Source organism: Xylaria bambusicola, assembly GCF_022495145.1.
Source record: "Xylaria bambusicola strain CBS 139988 unplaced genomic scaffold F5B22scaffold_38, whole genome shotgun sequence".
NCBI classification, from domain to species: Eukaryota; Fungi; Ascomycota; class Sordariomycetes; order Xylariales; family Xylariaceae; genus Xylaria; species Xylaria bambusicola.
The window spans coordinates 199,880-219,457 of NW_025953591.1; the positions used below are offsets into that span (position 1 = coordinate 199,880).

The 19,578-nt window shown below is 49.4% G+C and overlaps 6 protein-coding genes across 6 annotated transcripts; 1 reads left to right on the forward strand and 5 right to left on the reverse strand.

Moving 5' to 3' along the window:
* Positions 1–3,020: 3,020 nt before the first annotated feature.
* F5B22DRAFT_616573 (uncharacterized protein) lies at positions 3,021–5,798 on the reverse strand. The gene is made up of 3 exons (XM_047975595.1): positions 5,385–5,798; positions 3,944–5,280; positions 3,021–3,881 (listed from the first exon to the last, which is right to left on the reverse strand). The coding sequence occupies exons 1-3, from the start codon at positions 5,523–5,525 to the stop codon at positions 3,677–3,679; spliced, it is 1,683 nt and encodes a 560-aa protein (XP_047828477.1). The 5' UTR covers positions 5,526–5,798; the 3' UTR covers positions 3,021–3,676.
* F5B22DRAFT_616574 (prefoldin subunit) lies at positions 5,799–7,198 on the reverse strand. The gene is made up of 4 exons (XM_047975596.1): positions 6,881–7,198; positions 6,658–6,782; positions 6,396–6,588; positions 5,799–6,293 (listed from the first exon to the last, which is right to left on the reverse strand). Exons 1-3 carry the CDS (start codon positions 7,010–7,012, stop codon positions 6,459–6,461), a joined length of 387 nt encoding a protein of 128 aa, XP_047828478.1. The 5' UTR covers positions 7,013–7,198; the 3' UTR covers positions 5,799–6,293; positions 6,396–6,458.
* A 441-nt stretch (positions 7,199–7,639) lies between these two features.
* F5B22DRAFT_324209 (P-loop containing nucleoside triphosphate hydrolase protein) lies at positions 7,640–9,533 on the forward strand. The gene is made up of 3 exons (XM_047970728.1): positions 7,640–8,371; positions 8,430–8,880; positions 8,949–9,533. The coding sequence occupies exons 1-3, from the start codon at positions 7,734–7,736 to the stop codon at positions 9,168–9,170; spliced, it is 1,311 nt and encodes a 436-aa protein (XP_047828479.1). The 5' UTR covers positions 7,640–7,733; the 3' UTR covers positions 9,171–9,533.
* A 646-nt stretch (positions 9,534–10,179) lies between these two features.
* Positions 10,180–12,551, reverse strand: F5B22DRAFT_648938 (pre-rRNA processing nucleolar protein-like protein Sik1; the record flags this gene model as incomplete). The annotated part of the gene is made up of 11 exons (XM_047979095.1): positions 10,180–10,467; positions 10,524–10,650; positions 10,717–10,824; positions 10,947–11,076; positions 11,192–11,263; positions 11,325–11,587; positions 11,701–11,745; positions 11,803–11,821; positions 11,916–11,963; positions 12,020–12,464; positions 12,522–12,551. 11 exons carry the CDS (start codon positions 12,549–12,551, stop codon positions 10,180–10,182), a joined length of 1,575 nt encoding a protein of 524 aa, XP_047828480.1.
* A 1,103-nt stretch (positions 12,552–13,654) lies between these two features.
* On the reverse strand, positions 13,655–15,462 carry F5B22DRAFT_324249 (glycoside hydrolase superfamily). Its single transcript, XM_047970729.1, has one exon. The coding sequence runs from the start codon at positions 15,267–15,269 to the stop codon at positions 13,902–13,904; it is 1,368 nt and encodes a 455-aa protein (XP_047828481.1). The 5' UTR covers positions 15,270–15,462; the 3' UTR covers positions 13,655–13,901.
* A 2,132-nt stretch (positions 15,463–17,594) lies between these two features.
* F5B22DRAFT_648940 (DnaJ domain-containing protein) lies at positions 17,595–18,266 on the reverse strand (the record flags this gene model as incomplete). The annotated part of the gene is made up of 2 exons (XM_047979096.1): positions 17,595–17,972; positions 18,099–18,266. The coding sequence occupies 2 exons, from the start codon at positions 18,264–18,266 to the stop codon at positions 17,595–17,597; spliced, it is 546 nt and encodes a 181-aa protein (XP_047828482.1).
* Between the last annotated feature and the right edge of the window lie 1,312 nt (positions 18,267–19,578).

Here is a 19,578-nt window from a genome sequence, read left to right on the forward strand (position 1 = left end):
TAAGAGATGCTGGTCCCAGCGTTTATCCATGAAACCATTGCAGTTTGCTGTAACGTGACTACACCCATTCTTCGGTTAAATAGGTCTCCAGACTCGAGGCCCAGCACGATCACTCTGTCCGAGCTAAGTCTGCCTTTTTCTATTTTCTATCCATTCGGCCTTGATAATGGAAATATCCTCCAGCTAGGTTGAAACGTGTGAACAACAAAACCTCACCTTGGGCAAGGATTTCGCTTCTACTCCTCGCCGGCTCGAAATGGGAAATAGAGAACGAGCTCTCACCGAGCCAGATGATTCGCTTACTTGGGAAGTGCAATTGCCGAGACCAAAGCCGCGGCCACCGAAACCACCGCCGCAGCCGCCCTCGCCACCTCCGTCCCCTCCTCCGCGACCGCCGTCACCAAAACCAAAGCCGAAGCCGAAAAATATACGTGGAATGGATTGAACCTACCTTCACCCACTTTATTGGCCTCAAGTTGCAAGTGGACAACATTCGGTTTAAGTTTGAATTGATGGGATTTTGTGGAAGCAATGCCTTGGTCCTATTAAATGGTAATTCTCATGCTAGATAAATCTTAACGAACATTGCCAAAAGGGGGCTAAGGCAACTAGGACACTTGATTTTAGGAAGTCCGAAACCTACAGCATTGTTAGGGCCAAAGACTGAGATTGGTATGCTAGCGACACAGCACACATTGCAATTGACATAAGAGGCTAACAGCTCGAGGTTACAGAGTGGTATTGAGACGATCATCTGGTAGTACACTTATCAAGCCACAAATCACCAATATTCGAGCGCATCGCGTCTATCTGTAAGCTTTGTGTGCTATAATACTATGCTCAAGCTCCCATATAATCCAAAAGACGAAGTTCAGTCATGTACCGTAATTTACAAGCGAAGTAGCCCCCGTAGCGTGACAACAGGCTTTCCAAAGCAGATAGGATAGCATTTACAGAGGAACTAATCAGCTACTTCACCAGGAAACGTAACAGGAGCGTCTCTACCAGCTGTAGAATTGCACGAATTATGGCTTGTTGACTTGTTACGCCGCACCTGCTACAGCGCGTGCCTTGTTGTGCCCGATGCTGACTCGTACCACGGCGCCCTCCCTCGTGCATGTTCGGGGAACCACAGTGGTGCATATCCCTGGGTATCCTCGACTATACTTCAGTCAGGTATTACAGACCCCAGATATTTTCGATGAATTCATCATACTTCTAAACACCTACCGCGTTTCGCCTGGAAACCCTAACAGTAGACTTGCCAGGCCTGTGAGACCGCGCTACAACCTATTTCTCCCGATCCTCAGGATCACTTAACAGAGGATCTCTTTATCTGTCCACACCACTGTCCGGCCTCGCCGCAACTAGGTCCCGTAGTAGCATATCTCATCTGCAACGCGTCGCTGTTCTGCTATGCCTTTGCTCTCTTTTGCCGTAGACACATCACTTTTAGATCAGAGCCGTTTTCGTCTGGTCATATGCGTCGTGTCAAAAGCCCTTTATCTAGCTTAATTGGCAGGCAGTGTGGGAAACCTGCTCCCTTCTAGATAGTAACAACTTCACTCAATCAGATCATAGTCAGTTCAGGTCTCTACGTATTCTATACAGGCTTCAACACTTTGCTTGGTCTACTGGGCATGCGCCCATAGCCGGAGAGGATCTGTAGGTTCAGCTGTATGTGCGTGTAGCAATGGATACCGCCCGTCTGGTTCACGCCCAGACCTTAACTGCAGCTGAAAAAATCTACTCAACAAGGACTAGTCACTACGTCAGGTGATTCAGCTCAACATCCAATGTCGTTTTTAAGACCAATCACTCCAAATGCACTGCATTTTTAGCCCGTACAAAGAGGTCATCAAGAACAGCCTCAAACACCTCACTCTCCCAGGAAGGCTGAACGGACACAACCCAACCAATAAACCTCAGGATCTTAACCTCCGGCATAACCCCGGAACACTCAAGGCTGGGGCCCTCATCCACTGCACCATATATCTCTATCCACAAGGCAATCACGCCTATTTTTTCATATTTCTAAGCTATTCAAGTTAATCTCATCACGCCGAGCTCTAATCAATGCTGATCTAAAAAAGAGAGTGGATAAGATATATGATGGTTGAGTCCAAATGCATCATGGTCGATATGCACTGCATTCTTAGCGCCCAGAGGGGCTTCTTTACCGGGTACCCCAGATCCTTAGGTACATGCAGGTAAGCATGCAGATGCGCCGTGGTAAAAGTAAACACTGCACTGCATTTTTAGCCCCAAGGAAGGCTTCTTTTCCCCATGTCCTAACTAAGCATGCGTTTAGGCAGACAGCCAGGGAGGTATTGAATGCCACGCTGTTTCCCCTTCTCCTCCTCTTCTTCGGGACTAAAATTGCAGTGCACTACCTAAATAGTCAGATTGTATGCATACTCGCGCTCAGCTTCCCAGGTTTCAGGAACACACAGCTCGGTTGCCTATTTATACATTGTGGGCTGAGTTGTCTAAGTGTAAAAAAGCTACCTAGGTACGTACGTACTTGAAGTGATCTTTCAAACACTCTGGCACACCTCACGGCCCGCTAAAGTGCGAGAAGAGGTATATATAACTCCTTCCCATCTCAAACCGCACATATCCGGAGATCCCAGATATAATGATAATTATAACAATATGACACTAAAAAATACATCGATAGAGTCCAATAAGTCCTTCTGAATAAGTTAATTACATTAGCCCTTCCTAGGTAGATTCTATGCCTTACTTTGAAAAGACAGGCACAGACAGACAGAGAAGCCTGAAAAGCCAATATTACTCTTTATAATCCTGTCTTCCCGACTCCTCAGCCAGGGATACAGCACTATGGATCATTAATTCATCTAAAAAGAATCTACGTAGGTCAATAGCAATGTCACATCACCCCTATCTCCTCATATCATCCATGTCAGAGAGACCTTAGCTACTTCTCTGCCTACATACAAGATAGAATGCCTACGACATGAGACTCATATCACAATAAGTATTAAACAATAGACAAGTCCAGTATTCACAGTGTTCAATTCCCTTCCTATTCCTCACAGCTTCATCTCTTTCCCTTTTCCTCCCTTCATACACTAAACTAAGTACATCAGGCACTCGCAATCAAGTGCATTCCAGTGCAGTGCACTCGAATTCATTTATTCAGTCCAGTCCAGTTTCAATCAATCAATCATGCTCAGTTCAGGCTCATATCAGGCTCAATGACATCCCTCACTCACAAGCCAGTTTTACAAAGCCAACAACAAAAGAACGCCAGCTAATGCGCGATAGGTCTAGGTAATAACCCCATTCTCTGCGAGGTAAATCGAACCCCATCACAAACTCCGTGCTAATGTGGTAATAAAACCGATGATAATTTGTTATCTTGCGAACTGGTATGGTATCAAGCGCATGCCAAGTCGAGTTTGCGGGGGAAAAAAAAACAAAAAAAAAACACCAAACCAAACCCAAAACCAAGAGACACTCCTGGTATCAATTAATTCATTTTCTTTATTTTGCGCAACTTCTGTGGCGTCGACAAAGGTGGTCGAAAATGCAAGCAATTTGCTGCTCTCTGGCTTGGCCAGCGGCGGGCCGGAAGAGGAAAGCACCCAAATAGCCCACATGACTCCGTATTGTGGTGTCCGACTGATTCCAACTTGATGCCCTAGAATTTCTAGTTCGGAACGGCGCCATTGCGAGCGCCGGGTCGGATATCCTGCACATAAAAGTCGAGACTGTCATGTTCATAGACGTGGCCTGGAGGATGCTCCGCTGCAGTGTACAGGTTGTCTATGGAGTGGGGGTGGAATGTAGATGACTGCGTGCAGTTGAGGATGTGTGACAATCCCGGCGGGTTCGTCAATCGGAATATGCCGTAGCTGGTTAATATAATGTTAGCAGCTGAGAAACGACTCTAAAGTTGAGATTTATCATCACTCACGAAGGTTGAGACGTTGGTGCACACACAATCGCGATACTTTCAGGTAACATAACCTGGTATCCAGACTGGGTATGCAAATCTCGAGAGCTCATAAAACAGGTCTGCGTCGGGTGTGTATGGATCCAACCCAGCATCAGTAAATCTTCTTCCATGCAATAATCAAACATGGAAGCCTCGTTCTCCGTCTCACAAGTATCTGTGGTACATATCTGCTCGGGAATAAGCAAGCACCGCACGAATAGCGCGTTATTAACAGCGGTCCCGCACAGAATGCCACACATCTCAAGGCCACGCTTGGTATTGTCCGAAGCGATTTCAAGAAATCGGCGGCGAAGTTGTCTCGGAAGAAAGATGGGTCTGATGGGGTCACCATTCTCAAGGTATGCGGCGGGTTTGAATGCAACAGTTGATTGTTTCTTTGGTGGCTGTGGCTCTTTCTGAGCATCAAGTAGTTTCGGAGGCCGGCTTGGAAGCTCTTGCAATTCCTCAGTGTCGGGGTATGTACGAGGAAGTGGTTGGTGAGGATATGGTGTCTTTGCTGGACGCTCAGGAACTAGGGGGGAGTGGTCCATGAGCTCCTGTTTAGGGGGCCGAGGTGGTTGGGGCAATGGAGCTTCGGGATTTCTGAGATACTGAGGACTATATTCAACTGGCTCGGATCTACTTATCTTCGGGTAAGAATAGCTGGGAACGGATGGTGACTTGGGTGGCCGAGGTGTTTGCCGGCTTGACTCAGAAGGGGCCAAGTCCGTGTCTCCATCCAAAGTCATTCTCGTCAACTCCATCTGGTTGCGGAACTCCTTTTCATCCTCTACTTGCTGGTCGGCCAGTTCCTGGGTCCAACTCTCCCAAAAACCAGCAGCACGTCGTTCTTGTTGATCCCGGAGAACTTCGCCATTGTTCCTTGTTGCTCTTCGACTCGCATCTCGTCGGTGAATTTCCTTCTGTGCTAGTTCAACAGCCAGGTCCTGATGCTCACCAGCATCCAACAGGTGGCTAGTAGACGACAAGGCAGGGTCTTTCGAGGCATGCTTGTTATACGTGGGGGAATCTTTCGGCGCCCCTGCAGAACCCTGTCGGCGGTGGTCAGACTTTGCCTTCAGTCTGGCCTGAGCTGCCTTCCAGGCATTGTATTGTCGCTCCAATATGGGCTTAATGTTTTCCAAGTGTCTGAAAACAACATCTATTGTAAGAAACTTTTTCTTGAGGGCCTGCCGTGCTTCTGGAGATGTCTTGTATTCTGGGTGTTTTTGGAGCAAGTCGACGACGAGGGTTGAATATCGGAGATAGAGAAGATAGGCCTGGGGAAAGTTGCGATCATTAAGATACATGTCTGCCTGTTCCCATCATGTCAGAATCGTGTCAGAATCGTGTCGGAGCCGAGTGCGCGATAACAACCCCGGTTAAGCAGCCAAGTTGTGGCCTTGTTATGGTGCCTCACCTGCTGTTGTAGTGTTTGCGTTGTGCGCAGCCAATGCTTGAAAGGGATATTAACATTCCACTCAAAGGCCTGCGCTCGTTCCGATATCTCCTTCACGCTCAACGGACGGCCGGGGCCATCATCGCCAGTGAGTGAAGTCATGGCGACGGATCGGCTCGCGGTCGCGGTTGGTTGGCGAGGACGCGAGGCAGCCTAAAAAGATACACTCCACGTGGCCATGGAACAGAGATGGGTGATGTGTCAATACCAATTAGAGACGATGATGTGAGAAGACAACTAGGATGCGAGGAGGATGAGAATGAGGATGGGCGACTGTGAACACGGGGGATCGCCAGGCCGCCAGGATAAGAGAACTACGTGGTAGATGTGTTGGATCATGAAGCAAGACAGCCCATGCAGAGAGCTTTCGGCCGGCCGCGCTGGTTCTACTTCCAGCTTAGATCTCAGATGCAGGCTCCAGCGGGAGCCCATCAAGGTTGTCCGCCCCTGCCCGCCCCTCCTCTAGCGTGAAAGCCACATGGCGGGGCAGGTTTTGGATCTGACTTACGTCATTCCTTGCATAGATGTGGCGCAGAAAAGCCTGTCTGTCTCGGGAACACATAGGCACTAACATAAGGACCTACCACAAGCCTATCTGCTAAGCCAAATACCTCCTTATTGTAGGGAACATCAGAGATAGGGAACTCATGGGTCTGAAATGAGTAGCTGACCAAGAGCGGAAATCTTGCAATGCCTGCCTGTCTGCCTGCCTACCTAGGCATTGTAAAATGAGTCGATGGTAGTCCCAGTGTCTGATATACAGGGGGAAGAGAAGTCAAAAAGAGTCAAACTATTTTTCATTGGGTTGGTATCTCACACAAAGGTGGAAAGGATGGCTATGACACGATAATACGCTCCGAGTTTTGATATCTGCAACAACAATGTGTCTTAGTAAACCTCGATGAGCTTCCAGGGGTAAACAGGTATTTGTTTGGTAGAGGAAGCTTCATTTACTAGCTCAAGCTATCATACCTGACGGGGGGCAGCCTCGTCACTGTACGGGCGGCGTAGTTCCCCAAATCCATCGTCCCATACCTAAGCTTTCGCTGTGGCCTTTCCAGGAGCAGGGCTGGCAGCTTGAAGGCCGGCTTGAGTCTGTATGATCTCTCCTTTCTTCTTATCCAGCTTCTCCTCTATCTCCTTGATATGACTCTCCGATCTCTCACTATCCGTGACACAACGTTAGCAAAGTGCCCTCCCTTCGAGAGACTCTTCTTATAGCGCAGCTACTCACAGCTCCTTTCCAATGAATTCAAGTCGTCCCTTGACAGTACTTTCTGCCTCTACCTTGTCCTGCTTTAACAAGATGGGCCCGGCGAGCTTGTATATGCTCTCGCCGTCTTTTAATCTGTCAAACTCCTGTATTCAAGTGGTTAGTGAGGAGACCCCAGCCTTAGCAAACGAAGAAGCCAGTGAAGCAAGACACATATTGCATAGACGAGGACAATCAGACTCACATTTTGCACGCCAACATTTTCTTGTCTCTGGGCTTCAATCTTTTGGCGGGCGTCGACAGCAGTCTGTAGCTCCTGCTGCAATTTTTGATACTCTTCAGACAGTGCCTGGAGCTTGGCTTGGACTTCAGCCATGGTGGGCTAGTCTCTGTTGTAGTTTTCGCAGATGGGATAGACGGTCAAATAATGAGTTTTCTTTCCAACCTCGCTTGAGAGACGAATCACGTGGTCGTCTTGGAAGCCTTGATTTTGTGAATTACGTGTCCACAATCTAGGAAATATAGATCTTGGTAGGTGGATTGCCCAGGTATTGTATAAGATCCATCAATGGATAGAGTGACCAGAACGTGGCAGAGAGGTCTGTCCCAGATACAGTGTGTATAACAATATTTGCACCGTGTCCCGGCCAGTCTGACCCCTCCACGACGCATCCCTGACGCATCTCAATCAGGCTAGATCCATATGGATCTCCCCAGGCGACAGCAGCTACACCGTTATCCTATCCTGGCCGCGGCACACTTCAACGTCACAACATCAACCCGCCCAATCCTCCCCTCCTCCCATCGTCCTCCCTCGAACTGCCAGTCCCATTGGTGAAGCTCTCTCTTCATAAACAGCCAAGGAAGCAAGAAGGAGAGAGAGAGAAAGAGAGAGAAAGGGTCCGACATCTGTCAGATAGAGGCACTCTCAGAGGGTTAAGGGTGTTAAGGGTGTTAAAGGTGTTACCTGGACCCGAACCAAACAGTCAACTGACGAGGTAGGTATCTGAACAAAACAAGTCTCATATCTACTTCATAACGCCACCATTGCACGCGCCTCAGACGAATCCACAAACGTACAAGCAAACGAAAGCGCCATGTCCAACACCGACTTCCTCGGGCGGGCCATTGACACGGTCCGCCGCGCCATCGACGCCGACAACGGCAATCAATACGAGAAGGCCTACCAACTCTATTACCAATCCCTCGAACTGTTCATGCTCGCCCTGAAATGGGAGAAGAACCCCAAGTCCAAGGAGATGATCCGCCAGAAGACGGGCGAGTACATGGACCGCGCCGAGAAGCTCAAGGCCCACCTCTCCGACGCCGATGCGAAGCGGAAAAAACCAGGCATGGTCGGTGCTAATGGCTCGACCACTGGCGGCACCGGCAAAGGCAAGCAGGACGGCGAGGAAGGCGCCGTAGATGAGGACTCTAAGAAACTGCGGAACGCCCTGGCCGGCGCCATCTTGCAGGATCGTCCGAATGTGAAGTGGGATGATGTCGCTGGTCTGGACGGCGCCAAAGAGGCATTAAAGGAAGCTGTGCTATTGCCGATCAAGTTCCCGCACCTCTTCGTTGGAAAGCGGAAGCCGTGGAAGGGAATCTTGCTGTACGGACCGCCGGGTACGGGTAAGAGTTACTTGGCCAAGGCTGTTGCTACCGAGGCCAAGAGTACGTTCTTCAGTGTGAGCAGTAGTGATTTGGTGAGCAAATGGATGGGTGAAAGTGAACGGTAAGTCAAGTTCGCAATCCTTATTGAGGGGGCATAAACTCACGATGGATAATAATAGGTTGGTCAAGCAACTATTTGCCATGGCTCGCGAAAACAAGCCCTCGATCATCTTCATCGACGAAGTTGATGCTCTCTGCGGTCCTCGAGGCGAAGGAGAGTCGGAGGCGTCCCGTCGTATCAAAACGGAAATGCTGGTGCAGATGGATGGTGTAGGCAAGGACTCAACAGGAGTGCTAGTGCTTGGCGCAACCAATATCCCATGGCAACTAGATGCCGCCATCAGGAGACGTTTCCAACGCCGTGTCCACATCAGCTTACCTGACGTCGCCGCAAGGACCACTATGTTTAAAATCGCAATTGGCGAAACGCCTACCACATTAAAAAGCGAAGATTATCGCGAACTAGCCAAGCTCGCCGAAGGCTACTCTGGGAGTGATATTACCATTGCCGTGCAAGACGCCTTAATGCAGCCCGTCCGGAAAATTCAACAGGCGACACATTTCAAAGAGGTAAGACTCCCTACTCGTTCACCCCTCAACTATATTGACATATGAGCTAACGCCAATTATTCCAACAGGTACAGGTAGACGGCATAACAAAAGTAACGCCGTGCTCCCCCGGGGACCCGGGAGCGAAGGAAATGACGTGGGACGACGTGGAGGGGGAAAAGCTCCTCGAGCCCCTCGTCGACTTCAAGGACTTTGTAAAGGCCATCAAGGGCTCACGACCCACCGTCGCAGAGGAAGATCTGAAGCGGAATTCCGAATGGACCAAGGAATTCGGCAGCGAGGGAAATTAAGACTAAACCAGCCCGGACGCCGATGCACTCGACTTATTACTACTACATTACCACTACTAGGCAGTAAACATCCCCACTGCTGTCACCATTACTGCGAGCACACGCCAAACGCATTTACACCGTTTTATTCATGATTCTATCGCGCGAAGATCACAGCACATTACATCGCTTTGGTCTTACAAATGTACGTACGGATGTTGAGCATGAGATGAAGAACATGAGAAAAATGAGAAGAGGCGAGGAGAGGAGAAGGGCCGGAAAGCGGAGAAGAAGTCAAGCGGATGGAGGAAGGGAGAGGCTGCAGATGAACAAGACAGACACTGGCATTACATAGGCGTTTGAGGCGTCGTTGACAGAGCACAGCACAAGATAGGGCGCGGCGGGCTAGGCTTTCTTCCGAGTGCAATCAATGTACCTGCATCAAGTACTTCTTTTGTAGGTCATCTGCCTATTTATCTGCAGGCAAGCAATCAGGCGTCTTTGATGAGAATCGCTCAATCAATCGAATTTATTATATGCCTCCCTACTCACATAAATTTAAGTTTGTTTCATTTAGCTCTCTGTGGAGGGATGAGATTAGAGACGCATGTAGACTATTGTTGTTTATACTAGACTGCTAAGATTAGGTAAGCATGCCTAGGTAGGTTAGGAGCAAAGTACGCCTTAGAAATAGGTAGTCGAAACAATCAAACAATTTCACTTCATTCCGATACGCAAGAATCATAATGAGTCATATCAAATCAAGATACGCAAGCAATAGCGGAGGAGGTAAAGTAAGACGAAATAAAACAAATGGGTATACATCCCAATTATGTACACACGAGAGTTCAATCAACAAGCATAGACAGACAGACAGACAAAACCAGGAAGTACAGAAAAGGCACAGAACAGAACAGAAAAACACCCCCAGATCCAAAACGCCCATAACCATGCGTGAGACCATTCCATTCGTCCTCAAGACCTGGCAGTTCCCGCCGTTGTGGTCCAAAGATGGTGGAGGGATTCCATTTTACGCCTCAGAGTGCCTCTTCTTCTTTTTCTTCTTCTTTTCGCCATCGACCTCGGCATCCGCATCTACTGTTTCCTTGACTTCGCTGTGTCTGCGTTTCTTCTCCTTCTTTTCTTTCTTCTCTTCCTTTTCCTTCTTTTCCTCCTTATCCTTCTTCTCCTTCTTGTCCTTGGACTTCTTTTCCTTCTTTGATGATCCTTCAGTATTGGAAGGGAGTGGGGCATCGATCATCTCAGTATCAATAGCCATACTCTCGCCCTCAGCTAATAGATCGGCAACAGCTTGATCCTTTCGGAGTGTCAGTGGGTAGATACGATGAGTAGGGGGGGGGCACAGCAACTTACCATAGCATCAGAGTTCTTGGTAGGCTTCTTGCCCGAAGCATAGAATTCTAGTCTATCTTCAACCTGGCGACGCAGAGCCTCACCGAACTTCTTTGAAGGTTGCTCAGAGAAGGTATCAATACGGGCACTGTCGAAGTCAGCCATTAATGTTTCGCGAGGGGGTTAATATTGAAGTGAAAGGCGGAATACTCACGCAATTGAGGCCTTGTTGGCCAAGTATCTGCTTATTCTTCCCTTATCCTTTTGTGCAGCTCTTCCAATAAAACTGGACGAGTAGATGAGACCATATTTAGGGGTGTTGCTATTGAAAAGAGAATCAGTACAAATTGTTCAAGGTGAGAGATTGCGAGAGAATAGTAAAATGAGATAGGAGGTGGATTGCTCCAGCTCCAAAAGACAGCTATGAATCGAAGGAACACTAACCTCTTGGTCTTAAGAGCCCTGAACAACGCTTTTTCTGCACCCAGAATTTGTAGGGTCGATGCAGGGTATTTAGCCAGGTTTGTCATTGAACCACTCTTTTGAATCAATCTCGCCGCAACCACGTCACCGACTGTAAGCCTTGCTGTTAGTTATAATGATCCAATGCTCGGGAGATGCCAGAACAGTATAGTCCTGATACATATGCCAATCTCTAAACATTATAGAAAGCGTTGGATGTTACTTACTCAAAGTGGATAGATTAGGAGCAACTTCGCTCATCTTGTCAGTCAGATAGGAGTAGAGCCCGCGACGGTATTCTAGATTGAGGAAGCCATGTTAGTTCACTGCATCAAGGTTTGTCCAGAATTCAAGCCTTACCTGCCAAGCTCTGGACCTTTTCGGCGAAAGTGATGACGTTGGCAAGATCGACCTCAGAAAGTTCCCTTCCCATAGACATTTTCGCCTTTAGAATGATTTCACTGGCCTTTTCCTCATCATCGCCTACGAGTCCAGCGAGTTCGTGAAGCTTCTCATCATTTAAGGTGCTCTTATCCCCGACATAGCGCGCAACCTTGGCGAATGTGAGATTGTCGGAGCAGATAGGGTACAGTTCTGGGAAATGCCAGCTGTACCATTCGCGTCTAGAAGAAGGTCAGCAATGGTCTGGTTTAACGAAATCCCCAAGAACCGATTTTCAAGCACAATATCGGCTTGAATGTATTGGGTATTGAAATTGGCTGTCTATAGCACCTACAGCTTCTGGGAGAAAAGATTGATACCCTTGTCGATGTTATCCAAGCTAACGAGTCTAATGTTAACAACAGTCTAGTTAGAGTGACCCGGAGGTTCGACTCACGTAGCAATAGCTCGGATAACTATACGCAGAGTTAGTCGCTGTTGATGTAGAATGAAGTCGCCAACATAATTCGAGCTTCGAATCTTGCTAGGAGATGCATGATTAAAACTTACTGTGGTTGTCGTTTCTGTGGACGTTGAACTTGACTTTACTACGCGAGTCTGGGGAGAGTGTTAATAAATTGTGGTCAGCGGACTCGAGACATGAAGACGCCTACAAGCATGACCAAGACCCAATTGAGCCTTTTCCTCATCACCTTCTCTCAGTTCCTTGAAAAGCGCAGTCGAATGGAGGCGAATACCACGGAGCAGGTAGGCGACAGCCTCGGACGTATCGGGGGTCTCGGCCTCGATGCCAGGGAATGCTGCCTTGATGTTTCCAGCAAGCGCTCGGTCGGCGACACCAAGTACAATCTTGGACTTCTTGGATGAGGGGATGTTGAGGGCGATGGTAGATTTGAGGTAGTCGGTCATCAAACCCTCGCTAACGGAGTGGATGTTCTCGAGGGCCTCGGCGGCTGATCTCCACACAGCATACGACGTCAACTGGATCATTTTACCAATCTTGGCAAGGTCTTCGGCGGCCTTCTTGACCTCGTCCAACTTCAAGCCGATTTCATCGCTTTGGTGTACGACTTTGAAGAGAGCATAGCCAGTGGCAGACTAGTTCAAGAGCAGTGATTAGCGAGATTACACAGTCGCAAGCTCAAGGGTGCTAACCTCGTGCAAAAGATAGTCGATATGCGGCATGGTGACGGTTGGAGCGGGCGACCGCGACTCGACTCGACTCAATGAACTAGTTTGTTGGCCCGGTAAGGTCGCGATTCGAAGATCGAAGAGGTCGAAGGGATCGAGATGTTCGACACAAGCGCAATTGAAACCTCTCGCGTTTGTGAGTGGCTCGTCAGCTGCAGCAGCTCAACAATGCGCCCAGGACACGGCGTGGTTGGTGGGTGGCTGTTGCAGGATGCTTTATCCAAGCTATTGTCGAGGTTGAGATTTGACGCCTTTCTTTCTTCACGTCTCAACGAAAATTTTGGATCCGAGCTCTAAAGCTCTGGGGGCCCCACTGCCGATAAGAGCCCGGTACAGCACCTCGCAGCCTCTGTTATCTAAGCTTAGCTTGGGTCCACCTGCGCTCGGCAAAAGCCCGGCACTACTGCTCTCGGCGCTCATATAATCATGTACCTTGGTACCTACCATGGAATCATGAACAAGTGGAATAGATGCGTCCTGTAGATTGATTATTCGAGTGGTTTTGGAGTAATCTCTGATAGACACGATATGATTTGGGTAGATTCGTCCAAATATATAGGATTCATCTCCCATCCTTGTGAGAAGCTGCAATTTTTATGGACATGGTGACTTTTCGTGTTCGAAGGTCTCATACTCATAAGCCCGCAGATTGGGCAAAACAACAATACGCACCACGGCGTGAAAGTCTCAAAGTTATCAAAACCTTTTATGGTCTCATACAAATCACTGGCAAAATGTTACACGCGTGCAAGCTGAACACGCAGTTCGCCTTGCTCTTCGGCCGTACGAAAAGCCAGTGCAGGCTGTTCATGATCATTCAAATACATGCTGCAGGGAATATTGGAAAGTGAGGTTATACAGACTTCGCTTCTTGAAACAAACCCCAGAGACCTAGGCGGTCTGGGGTGGCAGACCATTTGTATATAGAGTTCAGTCAAGTTATAAGCTGAAGTGCTCATGTTCCAACCCCAGTAATCTGCCCTTGTTATATCAATTCCTCCCCATTCCGTTTCCCTATAGGGAGGCAGAGCAGATTGCTTCTGAAGCTCGAGGTCTCCTCGTGGTATCCTAAGCTTTAGACAGGTCTAGCAGGAACAGTAGCGCTCATCTAGAAAATATGAATGAAGTATCCTACAGCACAGGCGTAAAAAATAAAAGACACCATCATTCATGATTTCATATCTCATAACACAGGATTGCTATTCTATCAACCCCATACATACGTAATTTTCCCATTCCAAACCATGCAAATAATTTTCAACCCGAACCCGCGTATCTCCATCCACCTATCCCTTACTCACTCCTCAAGACAAGAACACTTCTCGCCTTCCCCAGATATCAACCCTAATTATTAGGAAACCCCTCCCGCAAATTATCATACCTCGTCTCGGGGAACTCGATGCAATTCTCGCTCTTCTCGAGCCCATCGCTTCCACCAAGCACATCAACCACATTCCCGATCAAACTCTCCTCCCCCTCTTTATCCCCTGAGGACTCCCACCACATGGCGCCACCAAGTCCTTTCTCAACAATATACTCCGCCTTCCTCCGCGCCATAGGCACAGTATCATAACTGACCATGGTCCTCGTCCCAGGATGATAACAATACGTCGCGCCAGCGTCCTCGTCCATCCTCTCCTCAGCACCATCCAACGGCAACTTCTTATAATCATGCACACCATTCTCCCACGTCCCCTCGCCGATACCAGAGTACGCCGCCCCCGGACCATCCGTGTTCTGAAACGCGCGGCCGTACAACGGCATTCCGAGAACGATTTTATCAGGCGCGACGCCGCGGGCCATATACGCCGCCACGGCGCCCTCGGTGTCGAAAGGCGTGGAAGACGGGTTCGACGCGCTAGCGTGGAGATTCGCCTGGTGTCCCGCCGTGGAGTCCCAGGACCCCGCGTAATCGTACGCCATCAGGTTCCAGAAGTCGAGATACGCGTCCATGGCGGGCATGTCCAGCTTCTCGTAGTTCTGCGCGCCGGCGGGACACGCCACCGTCAGCTCGAAGTGATAACCGCCCGCGGACTGCGCGGCGTATTCGTCGAGCGCGGCGCGCACGGCTTGTAATAGCGCGACGTAGTGCTCTGCTTCCTCGCTGTTCTGCGGATACTCCCAGTCGATGTCGATGCCGTCGAACCCGAGGTTCTTGACGAGATCCACGCATGATCGCGCGAACGTCTCTCTGCCGGCGGGCGTGGACGCGGGTTGGCGGAAATTAGAACTGTATGTCCACCCGCCTATCGAGAGGAGGATCTTGAGGCTCCTGTTGCGGCGCTTCAGGAGGTTGAGTTGTTTCAGACATCCGTAGAGATTCGTCCCGACGTCGTTCCACGAGTCGCCTTCCCAGTGGATGTCCGTGTCGGCCCAGGTGTCTGTGAGATAGACCTCGCCGGACTCCGGGCGCACGTTGGCGAAGGCGTATAGCACGTGCGTCAGTTTCTCCGCGGGCAGGTGCTGCGGGAGGTGTTTCCGGCCGTAGATGGCCCAGTTCACGAAGTATGCTACGGAGCGGTATTGGCCACCCATGATGATGGATGTCGTCGTGTTGTGGTGGGATGAAGATGATCCTTTGTCAAAGGATTCTGGGAAGTTAGGTTTCAGAGACTGAAGCCAGCTCGAGGAAGGGTATGTGCCAAAGAGGAGCGCGGCGAGAAGTATGAATGTCGAGATGGCAGTAAATACGATGAGTCTGAGAGATAGCATTCGCAAAGTAGTTCGCTTGATTCTTTCTTATAACTATTACATATAAATTACATCTATTTAGATGCCTAACGAAATCAATAGTTCGATGCTGCGGACAGTTCAGCCGTCTTGTCGTCGTCTTAGGTTCCCAAGCTGTAGCCAATCATCGGAGCTGTCGCGGGATGACGTCGGCTGGCCGGCTCCCTCAGATGGGAATCCAGGGACCTGACCAAGCGGCTAACACGGCAGGAATCCACTGCCCCTCCTACCTACCCTGCTCTGCCCTGCCCTGTGGCACAGGTGGTCTGGCCTCTACTGTGGCTGATGTGGCTGATGTGGCCAAATACCGTTTAACTCGTTACGACTCGACTTAACACCGAGTACTAGAGCGGTATCGACTTATCCCGTAGACGGACTATATCGCCAGGGACGGGATATATCACCAGCAACATATTGAAGGCTATGACTCACAGGAAAACCCTGAAAAGAGGTCCCGGCCATCAGTGTCTGTGCGCCCAGGTGTGATGCTCATGCAAGAACGGTAGTAACATAAGTATATGCGTAGGATGGTGAATTACCGTACCGTGCCGTACTACCATGCACCGTCTGTGTGTGCATGCTGTAGGTACGAGTGCCACGATATATTCAGTCCAATCCAATCCAATCCAGCATAACCTATCCGAATTCGGGCCAGGTACCGACCCGGTTCCCTCTTTACCGACACTTTTCCATCCCTTAGCATTGCAATGCAAGAGGGGTAACAGACAATACACCGCCTCGAGACGGCCCGGATGGGGATCTGGGTAGGGGACTTACATACTTACTTACATACATAGTAGGTACATACATAGTACGTAAGTAGTGCCTCAATATGGAAGTCTAGGGAGGGCATGTGGCATTGGCATAGCATAGCATTATCACGGATCTTCGGCCGCTTGTTTCGGCCTGTTGTTATTCTTAGGATTTAGCCCACATCCCAGATTCTAGAATTCCAAAGTATCTGCCTAGTACAATAGCATAGTGCACTATACCTTTACGTGATTTTACTGTAGAGTAGACATATGTAGGGCTCTTTGTCATGGTCAAGTAAATGGGTTTCTCACTTGCAAATATCGTCACAGGGATTCATCGTAGTGGACTACCTACCTAGTCACCCTAGTAATAGTATACTCGTTGCTCCTTGGAGTGGGTGTTTACGCACTTGCCCAGAGTCACGATTGTGTCTGGTTGAGCGGGGTAACAATACAGGAGGGAACCCGAATACTCACCCCTCTCCCCCCTTCTCTCTCTGTGTCCGTCTGTCCCCTCTCGTAACTGTAGTAATAGGTAGGATGCCTTCACATTCTCACACACTGATAGGACGTGTATACGCGTCCAAGCCATCCATCTAAGCCGTCTTAGTCTAACGGCATGTTATAAACGTACCTATGTGGCTCAGTTCCGCGACGTAGGTAGTAACTTCTAACTCCTTTCGTCCCCAAATAGCGAATAGTACAACATATGTAAGGCAAATTCCGCACTTTTCTGACGTGAGCTCCCTTTTTATCCGCATACATACTTACTCTAGGTACTTCTCTTTACCCCCTAGCACATACTACGGACTATGTAGATAGGACAGGCTGACTAGCGCAGCTGACCGGTTCCTTCGAGCGAGGGCTTAATGCAACCCCACCATCCCACCATACATACTATTACGCAACTTGGTGGTATGTAGCAGTAAATTACCGTCGCACAAACGCGACACCAACGCGAAAAAATAAACATTCAGCTTTGCAGTAAATACTTGGATTGTGTTGTCTTGTAGAGTGAGTCCAAAGTGACTAGAAGTATATTTCGCGGTCCATATCTCCGCGCTCTGCGCTCCTTGAATGCTGAATGCATGAGTACTAAGTAAGTAGGTAAATACCTGAGTAACTACCTAACCCTAGGTAGTCAGGGCAGGTAAAAAAAAAAAAAAAAATTGGTGGCCGAACATAAGAAACCGAGCCGTAAGGAGGTAAAGTATATACAGGAATGCGCCGTCGCGCAAAGAGTAAAATGTGGTAGTAGGTGGTAGGTAAGCAGTACCTGTAAGTGAAGAAAACAGAAAAACAGGTGGTGGTAGTACAATCGCCAACCCAATCGCAATCGCGCTCAATCAATCAATCAATCAATCTTACAAGAATCCAAAATCCCATATGCTGCATGCATGCAAATAGCGCCCGCCTAGCCCAGTAACGCTAAACCCATCCCATAGTCCCAAACCAACCCAAATTAAGTGCCCAAGAAGAAAAATGGAAAGAATGTGTGTGTGTGTGTGTGTGAGAGAGAGAGAGAGAGAGAGAGAGAGAGAGAGAGCAGGCAAGACTATAACCTCATGGCCCCCATAAACGGGAACTGCAAGCTCTGCCACCTCGTGAAGAAATCATCAATGGTGCGATTGCAGCCCGCCATCTTGCGCCTGTTGTCCTCCATCATGCGCCGGCTCTCCTGCATCCTCTTCAACGAGTCCTCCATTCTGCGCCGGAAGTCCTCGATCCGCTGCCTCTGCGCCTCGTACCGCCGCTCTTCTTCTGACAGGTGCGACCAATTTGTCGTCCAGGGTTCATTCGCGTTGGTGTTGTGAATGTCATGGGCAGAGGTGTGGCGGTGGTAGTGCGCCCATTCTGCGCGGATGCTGGGGTACGAGAGGTCGTAGACCTGCCGGCGCGTTGCGTCGCTTAGACATTCGTATGCTTCTTGCGCCTGCGAGTCATGGTCAGGTGAGTTGATTGGTTTAATCATTCGACGAACTGCGTCGTGGGTATAAATTGAATAGGAGAGATTGGAGGAGGGCAAATGGGTCACCAAAGCGGAAAAGGAGTTATTTACCTTGCGGAATCTAGGGGTGTGCGTGCTCTCGTTGTTGTTCTTGTCTGGATGTGTTTCTTTGGCCAATTTGTAGAATGCGCGCCGGATTTCTTGCGTGCTTGCGTCTGGGGATACTCCCAGATCTGCATAGTGGTCTACACAAGTCGGGGGTTGAAGTTCCATGCCCATTTTGTTTGTGTGGTATGTGTGTTTAAAGGGTCTGTTTATGTGGACGGGGAGGCAATGACGTTATGGCGTCGACGATTGATCAAGGCCAGGCAGTTTTGCGCCGAGTAACACTTCTCTTCTTCTTTGGTAGTAGGTAGTTATGTGTAGAAGTAGAATACTTGTAAGTGATGGTATTGATAGTAGTAGCACGACAAAAGAACACGAGAGAAGGAGAAAAGTAGTCAAAGGAAGCAGATCGAAGAACTTGTTTACTTTATTTATCCCACAATTCCCACCTGAGGAGGAGGAGGAGATTGTTTGGTCGTTGGGGGACTATACTTTCTACAAGCTTACCTCTTACCTACTACTAACATGTACCTATTCCATGTATTACATGTACCCGCGGTTGTTGTCCCGCGTCCACGCGTGGGCGGTCATGGTCGTGACACGCCTCACCAGTGGCTTGGAGGCAGGAAGAGGGTAGGTAGAAGCAAATCCCGCCAACCCCCCCTCCAAAGCCAATCAAGGCGGACAGGGTTCGAATATCGCTTCGCTGACCGCCTCTCACGGAGAAGGAGGGCACATGTACTAAGCGGAATGATGGGACAGCAAAAGAGGGCGGAGAGAGTGGCAGAGGAGTGGCAGAGAGGAGCATGCTACTAGCGAATGCACTGGAAGGCAACTTGAAATTATGGCGTATCATGGCTCCTCCATACCTGCAGGTACGGGGCCTGCCTCACACAGAATGCCCATCGGGACTCTGGAGGGTGACCAGTTATGTCAAGAGGTCAAGAGACCAGCGGTGTCTCGGCAGGGTCATGCTTGGTTGCGCTCTGGCGGGCTTCTCTGCTTCCAATAGCGGCACCACCATCGACGACGGTCGGGTGGGCTGGTTGACGATAATACCTAACCTTGTCCGACTCCAGCTGATGCAGCGTTGCATGGGCGAAACGCGTGCAATCAAAGGCAGAGATAAGATATAATACCAAGGCCTGTATAGGTCCTGTATTCGCCAGTCTGACCAAGCCCTGCCAGTCCAATGGCAATCCAATGACAGGCGCAGATCCGGATATTGGGGTTATGTGACATCATCCACTACCAACCGCAGCACAAGAGAGCCGAGAGAGCATGCTGGCAGCAGGCAGTCGTCCAGATGCCATGGATCAATAGGCCCAGCGAGCATCCGGGTTGATCCAGGTCGTACCCAAGTCTGCCCAAGGAGGGGGACGCCATTCGGGAAGGTCGCCGTGCGGACGAGTTCCCCAAAAGCTGCCATGGCGACCGAACGCGGTAATGAATTCAATATTTCAGGAATAGTATCCATTATAGCGTG

What these genes read in the sequence shown, in the direction of transcription:
- F5B22DRAFT_616573 (XM_047975595.1), bottom strand. Translation starts at nt 5,525, where the DNA reads ATGACTTCACTCACTGGCGATGATGGCCCCGGCCGTCCGTTGAGCGTG. An exon ending in CGCAAACACTACAACAGCAG is followed by an intron (nt 5,281 to 5,384) that starts GTGAGGCACCAT and finishes TGATGGGAACAG; the next exon opens with GCAGACATGTATCTTAATGA. An exon ending in GCACCAACGTCTCAACCTTC is followed by an intron (nt 3,882 to 3,943) that starts GTGAGTGATGAT and finishes TATATTAACCAG; the next exon opens with CTACGGCATATTCCGATTGA.
- F5B22DRAFT_616574 (XM_047975596.1), bottom strand. Translation starts at nt 7,012, where the DNA reads ATGGCTGAAGTCCAAGCCAAGCTCCAGGCACTGTCTGAAGAGTATCAA. An exon ending in AAAATGTTGGCGTGCAAAAT is followed by an intron (nt 6,783 to 6,880) that starts GTGAGTCTGATT and finishes ACTTGAATACAG; the next exon opens with GAGTTTGACAGATTAAAAGA. An exon ending in GAATTCATTGGAAAGGAGCT is followed by an intron (nt 6,589 to 6,657) that starts GTGAGTAGCTGC and finishes TGTCACGGATAG; the next exon opens with TGAGAGATCGGAGAGTCATA.
- F5B22DRAFT_324209 (XM_047970728.1), top strand. Translation starts at nt 7,734, where the DNA reads ATGTCCAACACCGACTTCCTCGGGCGGGCCATTGACACGGTCCGCCGC. An exon ending in TGGATGGGTGAAAGTGAACG is followed by an intron (nt 8,372 to 8,429) that starts GTAAGTCAAGTT and finishes GGATAATAATAG; the next exon opens with GTTGGTCAAGCAACTATTTG. An exon ending in AGGCGACACATTTCAAAGAG is followed by an intron (nt 8,881 to 8,948) that starts GTAAGACTCCCT and finishes TTATTCCAACAG; the next exon opens with GTACAGGTAGACGGCATAAC.
- F5B22DRAFT_324249 (XM_047970729.1), bottom strand. Translation starts at nt 15,269, where the DNA reads ATGCTATCTCTCAGACTCATCGTATTTACTGCCATCTCGACATTCATA.